Source organism: Bacillus rossius, chromosome 16 (genome assembly GCF_032445375.1).
Source record: "Bacillus rossius redtenbacheri isolate Brsri chromosome 16, Brsri_v3, whole genome shotgun sequence".
Lineage (NCBI taxonomy): Eukaryota > Metazoa > Arthropoda > Insecta > Phasmatodea > Bacillidae > Bacillus > Bacillus rossius.
In genome coordinates this window covers 20,991,927-21,011,130 of record NC_086343.1, presented here as the reverse complement: position 1 = coordinate 21,011,130, position 19,204 = coordinate 20,991,927, and the positions used below count along the sequence as shown (strand labels likewise).

At 37.9% G+C, this 19,204-nt stretch overlaps 1 protein-coding gene across 2 annotated transcripts in view; it reads right to left on the bottom strand.

The window, feature by feature from the left end:
• Positions 1 to 1,476: 1,476 nt before the first annotated feature.
• Positions 1,477 to 19,204, bottom strand: part of LOC134539837 (FERM domain-containing protein 5) — a 168,743-nt gene continuing 151,015 nt past the window's right edge. Inside the window, exons 8-11 of one of the 2 annotated variants that reach the window (XM_063382137.1) lie at positions 18,389 to 18,624; positions 14,513 to 14,698; positions 11,108 to 11,308; positions 1,477 to 8,252 (exon numbers count right to left, since the gene is read on the bottom strand). In XM_063382137.1, the coding sequence (XP_063238207.1) occupies positions 7,825 to 8,252; positions 11,108 to 11,308; positions 14,513 to 14,698; positions 18,389 to 18,624 (1,051 nt within the window). In that variant the 3' untranslated portion in view covers positions 1,477 to 7,824. The remainder of the gene's footprint in view (positions 8,253 to 11,107; positions 11,309 to 14,512; positions 14,699 to 18,388; positions 18,625 to 19,204) is intronic. The other variant, XM_063382138.1, reaches the window with a different exon arrangement.

Sequence of the window (19,204 nt, the reverse complement as noted above, 5' to 3'; positions counted from 1 at the left end):
TCATTCTTAAGTAAAATATGCAAAATAATCCTAATAATTATTTTGAAAAGACATTATCACTTGCATATTTTTAAAATATGTTCATTCACATGTGCACTCAAGTTGGTCACAAGACTAACCTAACAAGTGCACCATTACAATGTTTTCGTAAACATAAGCTATGGGACAGCAAATTAAATGCTTCATTTTGTACTAAGTATTAAATCAGGTGAGAACTCAAAATACTATTATGTAAATGTAGATATGTATCTAATTAAATTCATATTAATAATATAAAATTATACAAATACATAAAAACCATACAGCCTTCAACTTTTGATTTTTTAAATAATGACAGCACTGCAAAATAAAAACTATCAAAAGTGTTAAATTATTAGGTACAAGTGTATAAAATTGGGCTAAACTTACACTCTAATAAATGTAAATATAAAAATAAAATAAAAATATATTACTAATGTTTTACTTTTATTAACAAGATATCTTAATATTAGCAATGAAAATTCTAAACAGCAAATTATATGATTTGCCTAACCACAGTCATAAGCATAACACAGCATCATCTGCACTAATTACAAACTGCATATCAATTTTAATCAATCAGTCAAAAATTATTTTTGCAAATATAAACAATTTTACAGAACTTAAAGCTGAATTTATAGTTTACACACTTCATAATTCTAACACTTGATAATTTTCTGCTACATTATGCAAAACAGAAATATATCTAAGAGTATTAACAGGTGGTATGCACTCTGTAAATTAAATTTTTTTTTTAATGAATTTGGAAAAATTATTAAATTAAAAATTTCAAATCATCTTATAATAATACCTAGCTTAAAAGCAAAAAAGCAAAGTATTCAATTTATAATATAAAGACCTTATATACTCTGAAACCTATAGTTTTCAGAATGCCTTTTACTATGAATATTAGTGGCAGGCCGAGTTGCAACAGTTCTAGCTGAACAGAGAAGAGAAAAATTTCTCGCTGAATAGAGGCAAGTCAAGATGCATTCAAGGTGCAGCACATAGCTGTATTTTAGTTTTCAATTTATAAGTCAAGTCAAATTTATCTTAAATAATAATAATAATAATAATAATAATAATATATACAATATTAAAAAAATTAAAATAGAAATTGGCTTGGTAATGTAAAACTTCATAAATCAAATTAAAAAAATATATAACAATTTAAAAGCTATACCAACAATTGAAATATTATTTTAGTTAGGGACATGATTATATGATAATTCCGATAAAACCGAAAAGTGTGTCCATACACCATTTAACATTGAAAAGTAAGTTAATAAACAATTTAGCATAGATATTCAACTAAAATCATAAAATTAATTAGCATTTCTAATCAAAATTTAACTCAAATCATAAAAAAAAATATTTTGATATAATAAATTCAATTAATGTCATTTATCTAGCAGGGAATTTGTATGACAATGTATGTCGTAAAGAGATTGGAAATTATTTTAGTTATTTTTTATGTTGCAATAATTGTTATTAGTAACTCTTTTTTTTTTTTTACATTATGACAATGGTACATTTTTCAAAAACACAAATATACTTGCAAACTATTTTTATAGTTCCGAGTAGTGCATAATGCTTACTAAAAATTAGTATATTGTAAAAGTGCAATAAATAATAGCAAAAATCACGAGTCATATATGTTTAATAATGTGCTTTATTTATGAATAAAAAGACTTAAAAAAATAATAAAAACATTAACACTGAAAACTCCTGTTTTAAAAACGAAATTAGCCTAAAAATGAAACCACACTATCTTGACCCTATTTATAGATAGTACACCTTAAGTGTTTGCAATGGCTTCATGGGATACCTAACTCTCTCGTCACCATACAAAAGCAAACATCACTTAACGCATGTGAACTCACTTTAATGGGAGGTTATCATGTTTTGTTTCATGCTATATCACATGATTAGTGAACTACGTGCAGATATTTATTACAACAGGAATGGAAGTGATAGGTTAATATCTTGCATTATATTTTAAGCCTTGAAGCTGGTATTTAATGTGGCTGCACTCCCAGTAATTCCTTGGCTAACGAGACGTGGCCCTGGTAAAGCAGTTTTCTTTCCAGAACATTAAAGCATCAAAAACATTTCCAGATTTTGCTTTTTATTTTCCTCATATTTCTATACAACTACAGCTGGACTGTTTAAGTTACCGTAACTCTCCTGATGATGTTAGGATTAGAAGGTCTTCTCGACTATCTGAATAAACATAGTAATTTATGTTCATATATTTTTGCACTAACCTAGATTTTTTTTTTTTAACTCAGTCTTCTAAGCAAAAATTTTACCAAAAGTAATTTAACTTGGTGAAGAATCTGCAACAAATGGTGAATGCAATAAAAATAAAACAAAGAAAAACTAGGGAGACATTCATAACTACTATCATTTATCGACTATGGTCTAAATGACTTGGCTTCTCGACTAAATTTAATGACACTCGACCAGTGACACAGCCGGGATTTTAGTTTTAAAAATGATATTTTATTACTACACTTCAGTGCACAGCAAGGAGTGCCTTTATTCTGCGAAATCTCACGTGGAGGGGAGGACAGAATATAATCCAATTTCCTTCCCTTGAGCACACACTTGAACTCGACCCACCTCTAATAAATACAAACGATCTTAAACAGAACTTCAAGAGAACCAATGACCGAGAAAGCGACGGCTGTTTAATTTCCAGCAGCTCGACAAAACACGAAAACGGCGCTGCACGACGAAGTAGCACTTTATTGACTATGGTTTGAGAGTTATCGAGAAGCGACGACGAGGGTGAAGACAGCTCGTTACGCTGCAGACACAGGCACTTGGAGAGACGACACGGCGAGAAGAAGTCCTTCGCGCTTCACAAACATCGACGACAGAACGCAGCACGCCTGTTGGAAACCCAGTTTACACTCCTCAAGCTCTAGGCTGGTCGCACGTTTCATCAACTTACGTCTCGGGAGCCACAATCAAAATTTTTCTGCAACACCGTGTGTACAAGAAACTCCTGTAGCAAAATTTTTATGGGAATTTTCTTACTATATTTAAAAATAAGTTCACAAAAGGAAACAATTTTGCCCTATTCAATTTTGTCTAAATTTTTAATTTATAAACATTCATGTAAAAATTACCACTATACTGATGAAAAGGGAAGATATATGTATGTGATTTAAATGTATTTACTGCACAAATATGAAGTTTTAACAAACTATGTCTTAACTGCACACCACCACACAAGAGTTATCTCTACAAAATATTTTCTTATCATTCAGCACCAAGATGTCATTCTCATTCACAGTATATCTTCACACCTCTCTTTAAGTCCTTCAAAGCTTCAAATTTTGAATTAATGACTATGATGTCTCTACCCACATGTTAAAACTACATGATTTTCCTGTGTTTCATATCAAAAACTGTTTTGTATTTTTTTTTCTCCCCATAAGTGAAAAAGTTCTAAGTAAATGAAGCAACCGCATTAATTCAGAGATAAGAAATAGTCTATTCAAATGCCACAGAATGAGATTGTAACCAAGAATCATGCAGAGATCTTCTTTGATATTCACTGTACTTAGATGAAAAAGAGTGAAACATTATTGGTGAAGAAGGATAGTAATTAGTTTTGTCACAACAATATATGCTGATTTTTTAACTTTTTCTGTTGTAAACTATACATCTTGATATACAGATATATATTGACTTTTTTTTATTTTAGTCACTGAATTTTATTTCTAGACAATTTTTTTATCTGTTGCTCTATTTCTTTGTTTTTCCAAAACAAACCAAAACTTTTCAACAAAACAAAATTCCAAGTATTTTTTCACTAGTGTTACTTGAAAATAACAAACATTCCAAATCTATCATAATTTAACATTTTTATTCATTATATAAGTAATCTCAAAGGAAAAAAAAATCTTTTAATAAAAAAACACAGTTTTAATATGGAATGAGTACAAATTACTTGCTGCAGATAAGACATTTAAGAAGAAAGATTTGTTTCATATTTTAAATTTTGATTCATTAAGTGTGAAGATAATATGTATTGACTATAAAACTATTAATGTATAGTATTTGGTTGCAGTTAGAGAATTGTAAACCAGTCAGTGGATGCAGTTGTAAAAGAAACATTAAATAAAGACAAAGTGTTGTTTAGCATGAGAGATAGGGTGAAACTAGGTAATTTCACTAAAAAATGTTCTTTAAGTAATAATTCAGCTGAGCTTCTGCGACACGCACCCTGAGTTTCCAACAGCCAACAAATCAAACACATGCTTAACAGTCGGACAAGCACTAAGAAAAAAAAAAAACTTGGGCAGGGCTATTTATAATCTGAATGTTACATTGATTTTTCAAGGGGCAAGAAAAATTATAGAATAGTTTGGATCTTTTCTGAACACAAGCTTGTAAAATTGCTACCAATGAACGAGAGTTATTTTCGAAAAATGCCCAAGCCTATTTATATATATAAAAGAATTTTGTATCTAGACATCTGAACAACAATGCAAAAATAATGCAACCATGCAACATTAAAACAGAAAAAAAAAATTATTATAACAGATGTGCAATTACATGTTACGAAAAACTACCAACAAATTTTCACAACTTTCGTACACATCTCATTTTTCCACAGGAAGACAGATATCTGAATGCACAAGCCTAGAGCATTCTCATTACAGATAAACAAGGAAATAGGAGTGTATTACCTACAAGTGCAAAAATTTCCTGGTACACTACGAGTTTGAATTTGTTAACTATAGCTTGAAAGATCGTAAGATCCAATGCCATCCCCCCTCCACCATGCACAGTTGTTTGGTTTAATTAATACAGTATTAATTTTAGAATAAACAGCATGGCAATTCAGTTGAAGCTTATCATACAGCAAATATGTACCCCCCCAAAAACCAAAGCTATGTCGAAATATAATTAAAGTACCTAAGTCTTTGGAGGAGAATTCACCATTCGTACTTTTCTGCTCGGTAAAGGTTGCCACAGTGTCAAGAGTTACGACGGCTCTGCTACGTTTGGGTCGGTTTACTGAGCACTTTCGAAAGCAAGTACTGACACCAGAAACGCCTGCCCGTTGCAAAGCGCGACGTTAGAACTGGTGAACAGGACTCAAAGGGACTGCGATCGCACCACGCTGATGTGTGGCGGAAGTCATGGGTTCGAGCCCAGAGACCTTGAGCCTCTGTGCCTAGCCACGTGACGCGAGATCAAGCCCTCATCGAGAATAACCGCTGGCACGATGGAATGAAGGACGACCTCTGTAAGTCGGCCGAGAAGCAATCTGGGATGGCAAAAATCAGGGTTAGTACAAAGATATTGGAGGAGCACAGATGGAGAATGTTCCGCACTGCTGCCAGGCAACGACCAAAAAAATTGCTCTTTAGAATATGGTCTTTGTAACATCTACTAAATGCTTTCTCGATGATGATAGATTGACATGATGATTGATTGATGATTGATGATTGATGATGATTGATGATGATTTGATGATGGATGGATGGATGATAAATTGATGATGGATGGATGATTGATGATGATTTGATGATGATGATGATGATGATGATGATGATGATGATGATGATGATGATGATAATAATAATAAAACTCTTTTCAACACGGTGCAAAAACTGTATCCCTTCCTTCTTTGCCCCTTGCCCATAATCCGGCATTATGCTGTCACCTATGTTAGCTGGAAAATTAAAGGAAAATCGATTTTAAGACAACATTCAGACCGAAAACGTCCTTAATATTAAACAAAATACATTTCAAACACACACCGCCTGTCGCCCCGTGTCTCTCTGCATGGTTTAACTCATCGTGGCATTGTGTACAGTACAGCTACAATTGTGCGAACCAACTAAAACATTAACTCTGCCTGCAATACTGGCACAAAATGCATTTTTACATCCTCAAATGTTTATTTGTGCGTTTAATCGCCATCTGATTGCAGTACAGAAACTTCTTCATTGTTATTTATTTCTGTTTAATTGTTCCTTTAAAAAGGCTCGGGTTATTCGGGGATATGATTTACAGGGGCCTCACTGTAAGCGATCAATTTGACATGTTTAAGGGATGGATACAAGTCATACTGCAGTGGAGAGATACTCAAGATGGCAGGAAGAGGGGAAAATAATATATTCTAAGGACTTTCAAAAATGCTCACTAGACCAAAAGGCACATTCACGCTAGTGTCGGTCTGTGCTTGATATGTGACTTTTCTGATACTGCAGATATTTGGCCGATCTTCCACGAGCACACGCATTTTAACACAGATGTATGTGCAACACTAAATACTGTGTTCTTCACAAGAAAATTTATTTTCCTTCTCTTCTTCTATGTCCTACATCAAGAACTCTCAAAGGATAAAACTATCAGCAACTAAGACTACACAGCATTTGGTCACACAGGTTATAATATCCAACTTGTGATCAACTTCTCGGTGGGTGTCACCAAATTTTATCAGTACGGTACATGCCTACTTCTCACAAATGAGCACATAAACCTACTAAAATGCTCTACAATGCTGGGTTAGAAGGGGGAACTATTTGGCACAGAATTTCATTCTAGTCAATTATATGGTTGCTGATTACAAAAGCATGAAGTTTCAATAGCTAATTCAAAGCATCTTATTAGGTTAAAAACTTTCAATTGCTTTTATAACACAATTTCTAAATGATTCCACAAAAATAATGACATTACGTATTGGTATTATGTATATGCAGAGCTGATACATTAAATCCATTTCATATCAGTCAAAAAACTGTACAAGTATTAGTTTTTAAGATGCTTACGATTATAAAACTATTAAAAACATGATACTTTTTTTTCTTCAGAAATTGATACAAGACAATTGTAGGCAGTGATTTAAATTTAAAAAAATTAATTTTTCGAGTAAATATTTGTGTAAGGAAATTTGTTCCTCCCATTTCCTTGCTCTGTTTACAGAAGCGTTGCACAATGCTCACTTTTAAAACACAATATTTTCATATCCAAAGTTCTGAATATTTGTCGAATGAATTAATCACCTAATCGTGTAAAACTTAACCTAAGGCTTTCGCTTGCGAAAGATATCTCAATGTTGCAGATGCAACACCACATATCTCCAAATAACAAATCACACATTGAGATACACATTTATTCCAACAAATTTTGTTGTGATGTGAAACACGTATTTCTGGTTATTAATGAAACACTTTAAATAACTTAAGTATTAAATTAGTTTTTCGAGTAAATATAATCGGATGGTTTCAGGGTAAAATGTAAATAGTCACATTTCAGCCAATTTCATTCCATCCTATTCAAACGTGGAAAAAAAAAATCAAGTAACACATTTAGTAATAAATCTTAACTTTGTGCTGATGAACTGTGTCCATTTCAGTATGCACTAATAGATTCTTTGAATATTATACGAATTCTGAGCAAACAAATTATTTAGTTTTTTTTTGTAAAAACACAAATACATATAGTAAACCCTGTTAAGTTTCTCGAGGTACTTACAAAAAGTTTAGACTAAGTAGCAAGAAAAATTTATAAAAAGGGTAAAATTGTATCTATTTATGAGTTAAGTGCTAATTTTTAAAAAAATCTATTATGCAGGAAATTTTCTTAAGCGAGATTTTCTTAAAAGGGTTTTACTATATTAACTTTTGTTACCTTTTAACCCAGAGAGAGTCCAATGGATTTTTCAAACAAAGTGAAAATATTGAAGAATTGAGATATGTGTAGTTGCACCTGCAGAACTGAGTTTTGATTTTCCAGTTGAAAAACGGCAGCGCGAGGCGCGAGGGGGAACTCGTCTTACGACAAGAGGCGCGAGAGCCTCCGGCGCACGAACTCCTTGGCGGGCTCGTAGTAGTCCCGGCGCAGCGCGACCATCTCGGGCCAGGCGCGCACCGAGCCCAGCGCGTCGCAGTCCGACTCCAGCACCAGCACGGTCGCCAACGCCAGCGACACGGCCACCAGCGCGAACGAGGGCACGAACACCTGCAGCAGGTTGAAGCGGCGGTGGGGGCCGGGGCCCGGGGGCGACCCCGGGGGCGGCCTCGAGGGCGCCCGCCCCACCGGGGTGGTCCTCAGGGGCACCACCGCCGCCGCCGCCGCCGCCGCCGCCTTCGCCTTCGCCCCGCCCCCGAGCTCCGCCAGCTGTGACTCCGACGACGAGTGCTCGAACGAGTCCCGGAAGTAGTAGTCGTCGAAGCCGCGGCCGCTGTCTACCTCCTTGCCGCCTGCAACACCCCGCGTCACACGCTACTCACTCTTTCCCGGCACATCACACTGTTGCAACGGTTTTGGGGACGTGTCTCATATTTTAAAACAAAAAATACTTCCGTATTCCATTTTGTTTAAATTTTTTTCCACATACTTAAAGTTAGAAATTTCTGTCAGTAAAATTACCACTATACTGATAAAAAAAAAATAAGATGTGTACTACTAGCTCGCTGTAGGAAACGTTTTGATGGAGATTAAAAAACTGACGAAAACTAGCTTCTACTGCACAGCTTAGGTTCCCCCCCCCCCCTTCCCCTTCCCTTCTTCAGCGACAGAGAATTTCCATCACTCCCCTCGCTGTCGCTGAAGAAGGGAAGGGGAGGAACCTAAGCTGCGCAGTAGAAGCTAGTTTTCGTCAGTTTTTAATCTCCATCAAAACCTTTCCTACAGCGAGCCAGTAGTATACTGCATTATTATGAAGTTCTGACAAAATATTCGGCAAAAACACTCCATGTGCACCATCATACCTCTCTACACTCTTTATCATTTTGCATTATAGTCAATTCACAATATCTTCACCCTTTTATAAAGTCCTTCCAAGCTTCAAGTTTTTTAAATGAATACTATGCTGTCTCTTCCCACATGTCAAATATTGAATTCTCTGTGTGTTTTGTATTGACAAACTTGATTGTAAGTTGGTTCGAATTCCATGACAATACAAACGATCTTTAAGGTCCTGTCGTCTTAAAGCACTACATTGTTTAAACGTGCAGACAACAGACTCCAACAGAGGGTCAGCAATGTTGAAAAGTACAAAAACTGAAATCCATAGTTGGCATAGTTACAAGAACATGGCGAACTTGGATCACACACAAATTGCAAAAAAAGCACAGCCAGGCAGCATGAAAAATCAATGGTGCAGAGAGTACATTATGTATAACATTAACATATATTCCATTCACAAGTGTAAATTTTTTTTAAATATAGATTCATGTTTGGTCTTTAACTGTCATTTCACACAAATTAATCCATTAAATAATATAAAGTTCATACTAAATTTTACACAAAAAAAAAGCTTAACATTTACTGGTATTCCACCCAAAATAATGAAAGAATATTCAGCTGCCAAATTAAAAAGTTGATAAATTTACCTGACAGAGAAACGGGCACTCTAGTGGGATAAGCTATTCATAATTGTTTGCTTAGCGATCAACAGACTCATCACCAATGTACATAGAGACATAATTTTTAAACATTTTGCCAACAAAACTTTTCAAATTGATCTGTAAATTTTTTTAAGGTAAAATATTTTGTACTAACTTGATTTCAAAATTAATTTTTAAATGATATCTCCTATCCAAAAGCTAATGACCACATTTTCCTGTGATGAAGAAATGCACAACCATCCTCAAAAAAATCACAGCCACCTAATAAAAATTAAAAAAAAAAAAAAGACAAATTTTTTTGTGTAAAGACATCACATATGTTGCAATCTCGCTCTTGATCCAATGCCGACACATAAACACACAAACAAACAAACACAGCTTAACACAGAAATACACATCGTATGAGTTTAAATGATTTGTATCACTCACTAGCATGCATATTTGTTTTTTAAAATATTTCTATAATATTTCACTAACACACAATAAAAATAGACCTACAGAACAAATTTTATTTATTGCATTGGATCAAAAGTCCAGAATAATTTGCTGACAAACACTACATAGTCTGTGAACTATAAATACACTAGACAAATATTAAATTACAAGTTTTTACCAAAACACAACAGTATTTCCTAACAAAGTAAAAATGTTCAAGGTAATCAAACAACAGTGGTATCTATGATAGTCATCTACCAGTCTGTTAGTGGCCACAAAATGCTACAGCATTTATAATGGCGACGTACCTTCTGTGCATTGCTATTCCAGCCCAGATAATATGTCAATACCTTTCACTTACTACTGAACTTACCAATATTTAATTACGTCTAGCAAAGGAGGTACATCACTTAGAATAAATTAAGCAACGCTACTGTTATAAGGGCACTCCCCAAGTAGGTAAAGGATGATGAAGGGGGACATTTTTAGAATGCTCTTACTTTTTCCAATCTCTTTATGTTATTTGTTAACTCTCGAACATAAAACCATCCCCCCCCCTCTCTCTCTCTACAGGTGGACTGAGTTGCAGCGTCCACTTGTCTAAAAGTAAAAACAACCACCTACAGTACCAGCCTCATTTCATCTCTGTAAACACAGCCTCGGGGGGGGGGGGGGGGGGGGAAAGCTCGTGCACTTTCATTCTTATTGTATCTTGAGGGGTGTGAACAAAATTGTTTTCAAGTAAAAACAACATCTGATGCCATTCAAAAACCCCAAAACGTTTGATAGAGAGCATTGTTTTGGTATTTGGTAGTGTTGTGGCATGTCTGGCTTGCATTTGGGATGAGGTTGCTTGGCTTCTGGGTTGCAGCCGCATCCAAGGCGAATATATCACCGACGTTTCGGTCGACGTTGCAGTCGTCATCATCAGGGTAGAGTTACCTACTGAGGTTATTACAAGTCGGTGATACATTCACCTTGGACGCGGGTTCGACCCAGAGTCCGAGCAACTTCAGACAATGGCAGCGAAAGCCTGCGATCATTATTGCATTTGGGATGTTGTGGGTTCAGTCTTGCGCCACACACGGTGGGGGGTGGTTTCCTGTGGCCTCTCACCCCCTTGGCCGGATGCATGCTGGTACACATTTCTTTCCCGTTCCCGTTCCCTGCTGGGCACGGCGCTGGCGTCAAGCTGTTGGCAAGCACCTAGAGTGCAAATAAAACTAGGGGGAAAAATAACTTAGAGTCTCGCAGCTGCAGAGCATACTTACGACTGTCGCTCGACGTGAGCTCGGGAGTCCCGTCTGTCACATCTGGAGTTTTGGGCGCATCCTCCACAACTTTACCATCCGCCCGAGTCGTGCCTTTAACTCTAGTGACCTCCTGAGCATCGCTCGACTCCGAGTCTACCTTTTCCAGTTCCTCTTTAGCTTGCTGAGCAGCTTCGTGATTTATTAATTCCTGAATTTCTGCTATCAAGACAGGGTAACAAAAAAAAATTAACAAATAAAAACTAGAAACAAAGCAGTGAAAAAAATACTTGAAAACATTAAATAAAAAACAAATTATTTTACAAAATATAAAACAAAAAAACTCACAAACAAAAAAAAACACAATTAAAAAACTGATAATTAAGCCAGACGTTGCCCCAAAATTTTGAAATGATCCCTGATAGAGCTGATTGGGGCAGCAGCAGTTGAACAACACAGACTCTAGACAGCAACCTGCCCACCCAAGCTGAGGAAAGCAGTAAAAAGATATGACATGCCTTGTTTATCATTACATCTTGTTATGCGGTAAAGCTTTTTAATGCAACATGCAACAGAATAGCATTTTTTTTTTGCAGTACAAGATACCTGTATGTATTACTGTATGATACAGTATGTATTAGGGATGAAAAGTTGAAAATGTGTATTTACTTGTACATGCGCACATAAAGTATAGTAAAATAAAGGTCAGTAATGACCTTACAATAAAAAGAACTACAATTGATAATGAATCATCTATATATTTGATACAAAATTAATTTTTATATTAAAAAAATAAAATTTAGGCTTTCATTTTCTGCATGTTACATTAGTAAGTGATTTACTGAAATTACAAAATTTACAAAATTTATGTAAAGTAGATTGCAGGTTTTTGTGGACTATTGTCTGATGAGCTGTCTTGGTTTTTGAAGTTTAGCCACGTCGCATTGGTAGTGTGTACTGACATTAAGCCCTGCCATCACAGCAGACCTCTTCATCGCTCGAGTCCCAAACCTGAAGATGCCTACTGCAATGCAGGGTGAAACATCGGTGCACACTACCAATGTGACGCAGCTCAACTTCAAAAGCCAAGAGAGCTTAATTTTTTTGTAGTTTTAACTTCTTGTTGCTTTTATTAGCACGTGACCTGTAGCATTACTTGCTGTCTGATACTAATTGGTTTAAATAATCAGTTGCATTATAGAAATTAGATAATCAGTAGCTAGAGTCAGTAATAGGTGTTTAAATAGTGATACACCGCTAGTACGTACATGTATGCATCATTTCTAAAAACATGACTTCCAGGCACCAAGCGCCAGCTTGCAGTGTGAAAAAAATGTGCTGTGGCTGCCGGCTAAAACTTTTTATCTGTTGGGGCTGCCTCAATAATGTTGATAGATATGTAATGCCTCCGAAACATGGTTTAAAGTTGCAGAACATTTTTTAACAACAACATGAACAGAATAAACCTCAAAAAATTTTATGGAAAAAAAAAAAAAATACACAGATGCCTAGTCATAAATAATACAAAACTCTAACAAAACTTTAAAGCATATCTACTCTTTGAAAGAAAAAAAAAAATTTGCTCAATTAATACTGTGCAACTTGAAATTATTAAAAAAAAATATATATATATTTAATATAATAATATTATAATTAGAATAATTTTGCTTATATGAGCCTTCTTAAACAAACACGGAAGACTTTGTGTGTATACTGAAGGCACAACAATAATTGTCTTGCAGCACATACAGACACGAGACATGCAGTGTTTGTGTGCCGCTAAAAACTCCAATAAAAACGTGCTCGGGTTCTGGTAAATAAAAAGAAGAAAGATACTATAGTACAGAAATACTAACACAGATAGTGACTGTGAACAGTCAAAAGCCTTAAGAATATTGGCCCTTTGGACATCAAATGATGAGGGACTGCTTTCAAACAGACCTGACAAAACAACTACTATTACTGACATGCCAGTGATGAAATGTCCATATTGCATCATACACCTATAATTTACTAATGCACCTAGTGTGTGTGTGTGTGTGTGTGTGTGGGGGGGGGGACAAGGAAAAAAAACCACACACACACACACAATGTGCATTTTGGTCACAATAAGATTTCTGTTGTATCTACATGTCTTCTGTACTACTCTGTTGTAAAATATGTGTATCGTCTGCTATATCAACTTACCGGTGACTCGACACACATTCAAAATTTCAAAATCAGCTAATTAAGTACATATTAACACAAGCATTAGTAGAAGTGCTATTACATAGTATTACATAGCTATTTGTTAAGATACACATTACATCCAAGACTAATAAGTACGTAAATAAGGCAGTTAAGAGTTTACAAGTTATCAATATTGTTGTAATTTTGCCATTACTAACAGAACTTGTAGCACAGAATTTTTAACACATTACTTATATCTGTCTCGTTATGATCCACACAATCAAAAAGCACACTTCAGGCAAGAGTGTTTAATGAAAAGAATGGTCAACTTTCCAGTAGTCTAGGCAGCTTTAGGCTGTAAAAATTTGAAATCTCAATTCCTTAACTAATCTTGTTTTTTTAATGAACATCAGGTACATTTATTATTTAGACCTATGCACGCCATCGTAAAGTCCTGCTTGTATTTATTATAATGCAAGTCAGTACAATTTTGTTCTACCATGTTTACCGATTGTAAAATGCATTACATTTCTGGAGTTAAAAGTGTAACAATAAAAAGTCTAAAAATAGAGTAAATTTAGTTTTACCAACTACAGTGGAGTCAAGCCAATGGAAATCCCACACATCAGAAAATTTAAACAAGTTAAGGGTGAAAATATTAATATTTTGTATTTTAAATTTTATTTTCTATGTCTTATCAACATGTTTAGTGATTTCGTGCTTGTAAAATTGTTACAGGCTGTGCTACATGATAACTAAACGCCTTTAGAGAAGCATTTTACCACACAGAAATTATTTGGCTAATCCTTTGAATATATATACTGTATAGAAGTCGCGAGTGGATAGGATTTACTCTACGTTTTTCAGGAGCGTATGATGAGCAGCTTGGGAACTTCACCGCTGCAGGGCGCTGCCGTAACGCCCCGTATCGTCTCAGGTTGTCATTTGCACGTTAGAGCGCAGCACTGTCGCCCGCTGTCATTCCCCCGCACCCCCCCACCAACCATTCACTGCAGCTCAAGGTCGTTCAACGGGAGGGTGGGGAAGGGGTGTTTGAAGAGTTCGACACTTGTCCGCTAGGGACCGCCACAAGTCGATGCCCTAGAGATGGTGGCGATCGCGGCGGTGAATTAACCAGCTACCTCAAAAACGTATTAGAAATTTTAACCTGGGCTGGCGACTTCTATACAGTATATATATTCAAAGGCTGATCCGTAAGTGCGGTAATCCTCACAGGATCGGCGGGACTCTACTCACCGTGGCCGCGGGACCTGCCCGGGATCTCCTGGTCCTCCGACACCGTCTCCAGGAGGGGCAGGGTGTTGTCGGGGCAGTAGGGGGACGAGAGGGGCAGGTCGCCCGAGCACAGCAGGCCCGCCCCGCCGTCCAGCCGCATGTCCGCCAGCGGGCCCGAGTGGTTCGACCTCGGCAGGCTGCTGTACCCTGCATCGAGACACCCCCCCGCACGGTCACGCCGGCGTTCCTCAGCCTCGTCGTGAGAACGCAAACACTCATCACCGCTGCAGACGGAAGTTTCCCCGCCAAACTACTTTCGGTACGTAATTTACCACAAAATTTTCTGCACAACCAGAACATTTTCTTCAGAGTCATATATTTACAGAAACCAATAATTAAAATTTAACAACCTTTTTACACAAAAAAAGAACCAAATACAACATACCTTTGGTCATTATTTGCAATGCAATAGCTCACTTAACATTCGATACTTGGGCAGGACCCATGCTACCCTCTACCAACTTATAGTGACAAAAAATTATTGATTTTTTTTTTAAAATGGTAACTACCAAACTGCAGAAACATATATTAACCTTGAAGAATGTAAACATGTTATTGAAAAAATAAATATTAGATTATTGTTTTTAATTAAGATTCAAGGGCGTTAGAGGGCGTGTGTTAAATGTAAAAGTGTTCTGCATGTTCTTCCGTTCACCACTCATGGCATGAATCAAAACAAATTTAACGGTTTCATTGTCCGGCGCGGAGACGCCACGATGCCTCGGAGTCTCTAAGGGATCTGAAAACGTGTAATTTAAAGGGAGTGAGGTATGCTGCAACACACTGCACGCAGGGACGTAACTAGAGGGGGGGGGGGGGGGGGGGCAGACGGGGCTTGTGCCCCGGGCGTCGCATTTGGGGGGGGGGGGGGAGGGTGCGCGCTAAACTGGCAGAGTGATTATCACTATATATATATGTGTGTGTGTGTGTGTGTATGTATATATATACACACACATACATACATACATACACACACACACACAGTAAACTCCCTATTTAACGCGGTTGTCGGGGGACATAACTCTTACCCGCATTGTTGCATAACCGCGATGTTTCAATGTGACCAAGGTCAAAAGACATAAAACACAGCATGTGTTCTAATAGGTCGGCAAGCACGCACAGTATAGACGGCCCGGCCCGCCTTATGTGCGGACTTTGCATCCGCATTTTTCACTAAACGCAGGTGAAAAAATAAAAATAATAAATTATGAAGATAATTATTAAATGTTGAATTTTTTTTATTTTTCTGCGTGCCGCGCACAGTTTGTGGCACGGCCTACGAGCGCGCTAAACGCCGCCATACACACGTGCGGCACACAAGCTGCTGCCAGTCTCGTGGTGTTAGCCACACTATCTGCTTCGTCTGAGTGTCCGTAACAAAGTAAGTGCAGTGTGTGCGGTTACACACAATTCTGTGGTCAAAGTCTTCTAAATAGAAAGGCTGTAGTGATACTTCAAACCGAATATGAATCGCAAAGTACTGAGTTTGATTGACAAAATAAAAATTCTAGATTTACTTACAGATAGCGTATCTTTTGCCCAAGTAGGCCACAGATACGGGAAAAACGATTCTAGCATTTGTACAATAAAAATTAAAGAATCGTCTATCGTGTCAAGTGGTTATATTTTATTATCCATGCTTTCAGTAAATTATAAATGGTCACACGCGGGAAACAAAAATTGCGCCAAATTAATTTTAGCGCAATCAGTGGCGCCGTATTAAAAATTCTGTTAAACTTTGTCTTTACTTATTCCACCAAACGCTGTGTCGAGTTGCTGAGTGTGTGTGACTCGGATCGGCAAGTGTTATATTCCCCAGCCTCTGGTTAAAGGTCGGTAGGCCGCTACACATAAACATTTCCGGGGTTTGTTTACTACCTCAGGCAAAAGTGGTACAGTATGGTTCACGTAAGTATTGGACCACTGGGAATTCCTCGGCAAAGATTAAAAATACGCTAGCTGATTTACTTTACTATTTAATGTTAAAACATTATACCAAAGTAAAAAGATGAACGTGTATAATACAATGAATTACCCAATAATATTACGTCTGTAGGTTTAAGTTTTGTAACAAAACATGTATATACAGATGTTCAGTAAAATACCAATAAATACAGTACATACTGTACCGTAAAAGATGTAAAAAAATAAAATAAGTCATAGTTAGTGTAAGTGCTCCACACTAAATGGGAAGATTCTGGAGTGGAATTTTAAACACTGGACTACCTGATTTTGCCTTGTACGCAGCGACGCTGCTCAGTCAAGTGACTCATGCTCTGCCTGTGTGCTGCGTGAACACATTCCCTCCCCCACCCCCTCCACCGGCCGTGTTTCTGCCCGCTCCAATCTCTACCTCTCTCAACGCCTTATCTTTCCCTCCCACCTTTTCCCTCTCCGACAGTATACCCCTACATCACTTTCAATAACATCCACAAAATTTCTCAGTTTCTGTTCCTTTTTCATCCACCCTCTGATTGTACCTTCTGGGATACCGCACTCACGTGATATGCTCGCTTTCGTCTCACCTTTTTTCACACGCTCAATGATTTTCAGTTTATCTGCTATAGAATGAGTTTTTCGTTTCTGTGACATCGTACCAAGCGCTAACAAGACTGACTGTAAAATCACGGCTTCAATAACGCACGGTCATCAATGACTTGTCTCCGCTTGTCAACAAACGTGACCACGAGAAGTGTGCAGACGGGAAATGGGTTAACTACTCAAGGACACCAGACTTCCCCCCTTTCGGCTTACTCATTGCCCCTCTCATCACTAGCGCTTATATTCCACCCCTCCCGTCTACCCGGGTGTCTTGGTCGCATATTCTCGGCTCGCCTCTCCCCTCCCAGCGTTTGCCGTCAACCAAGCCTATCCAACATCAATCCCCAGCCGAGTCACGCCGGATAATGGCGCTGGATGGTGGGCTTTATCGGGTCCCCTGTCCGATGCTTCATTTGTGAGATAAAGCGACGTTAAGAACTAGTGATTCAGAAATTAACACTGGGCTGGATTGGACCATAATTTGAAAACCCTACAAGAAAGAGGAATAATGTACGGAGATATCTTGTTTAGAATTTCACTGCGGACATTTTCTACGCCTATGCTTTTTTCTGCCCGATGCTTAGTCTGTGAGTTACAACGCAAAATTATCCTAATCTGCTGTCAACCATTTATTCCATTATTATTCATTTCTGATTGGGGGACATGGTTTGACCCGCGATATACCCGATTCCGCGATCAATCGGGGCGCGATATTCTGGGAGTTTACTGTATATATATACTTGAATATCACAGTGTTAGAACACAACAAAAAAATGTTTGGAAGGGCAGATGAACTGAATTATTTGTATTGAAATATAAGCGCACATGCAATAGACAAATATGTAAAAAAAAGCTGTTTTTTTTTTCCTTCACATACATACCTACCTACCATCAAACCTGTGATGAATTAGAAATGAAATAACTACAAAAATTATTATTTTTTTTTTTTACATCCGAGTAGAATGAAAAATATTTGGAATGGTGGGATTAATTTGTGGTTGCGACATGAGAGATGGTGTCGGGAAAGGTTTCAGTTCGGGGAGCAACGAAATGAGTTGTCGCCCCGGGTGGAAACTAGTCTAGTTACGTCCCTGGCTGCACGCCATTTGGAATGGTGGGATTAAATTGTGGTTGCGACACGAGAGGTGGTGTCGGGAAAGGTTTCGGTCTGGGGGCCACCGAAATGAGTTCTCGCCCCGGGTGGAAACAGCGCATACCTCACTCCCTTCCAGATCCCTTAGACTCTGAGGCATCATGGCGTCTCCGCGCCGGACAATGAAACTGCACGCCACTCACGGATCTCGGCCAGGTCCGAGCCGACGGGCGTGGAGGGGGTGGCCGGCACGCTGGAAGCCTTGCGCCGCAGGCTGGACGTTCGCGCGCCGCGGCTCACGGCGGGCTCGTCCGGCCGCGCCGGGCCCGCGTCCTCCAGGATCTCCCGCTCCACGCGGCCCGTGTACTTGAACTTGGTCCCCCACGAGAAGAAGCTCCCGCCCGTCACCACCGTTGGGGCCTCCGAGCTCGACGGCAACCTGCCGGCACGACACCGGTATGGTGTTGAGAAACGAAATATTCGACTTTCCACATGCACTGTAAACTCTAGATTTTTGTCTATGATAGTTATAATTCAAAGGTTTATCACAATTCTTAGTTGTAATAATAAACAAAATGTTATAATCACTTGAATACAATTTTTTAATTAAAACTGTGTATTTTATTTAAGTAAAGAGATGCTGCCAAGATTTTTGGGTGGTTCTCAATAAAAAGATAAGTTTAATGAGGTAGTAGTACCATTAACTTTTCCCAAACATGACAGTCCACGCACTACCACGTCCTCCAAGGCAAACATGTGAAGCCCCCCGCGTTAATGTCTGATCAGGGCCGGTGCAAGGTAAATGCCCCCCCCCCCCCCCCCCCCCCGGCCGGACACCACAAAAAATAATTTTTCCTTGCCTAAAAATACATCACGTAAGCCTAAGATTTTGTCGACAATCGAATGTAAGCAGGCTTGTGTTTATTTTTTACTTTTTTTTACTCATTACAAATCATCATAAACAGGTCACCGTGGACTTCAAATAATTACTTATGTCAATATAAACACATTCCAAAAAT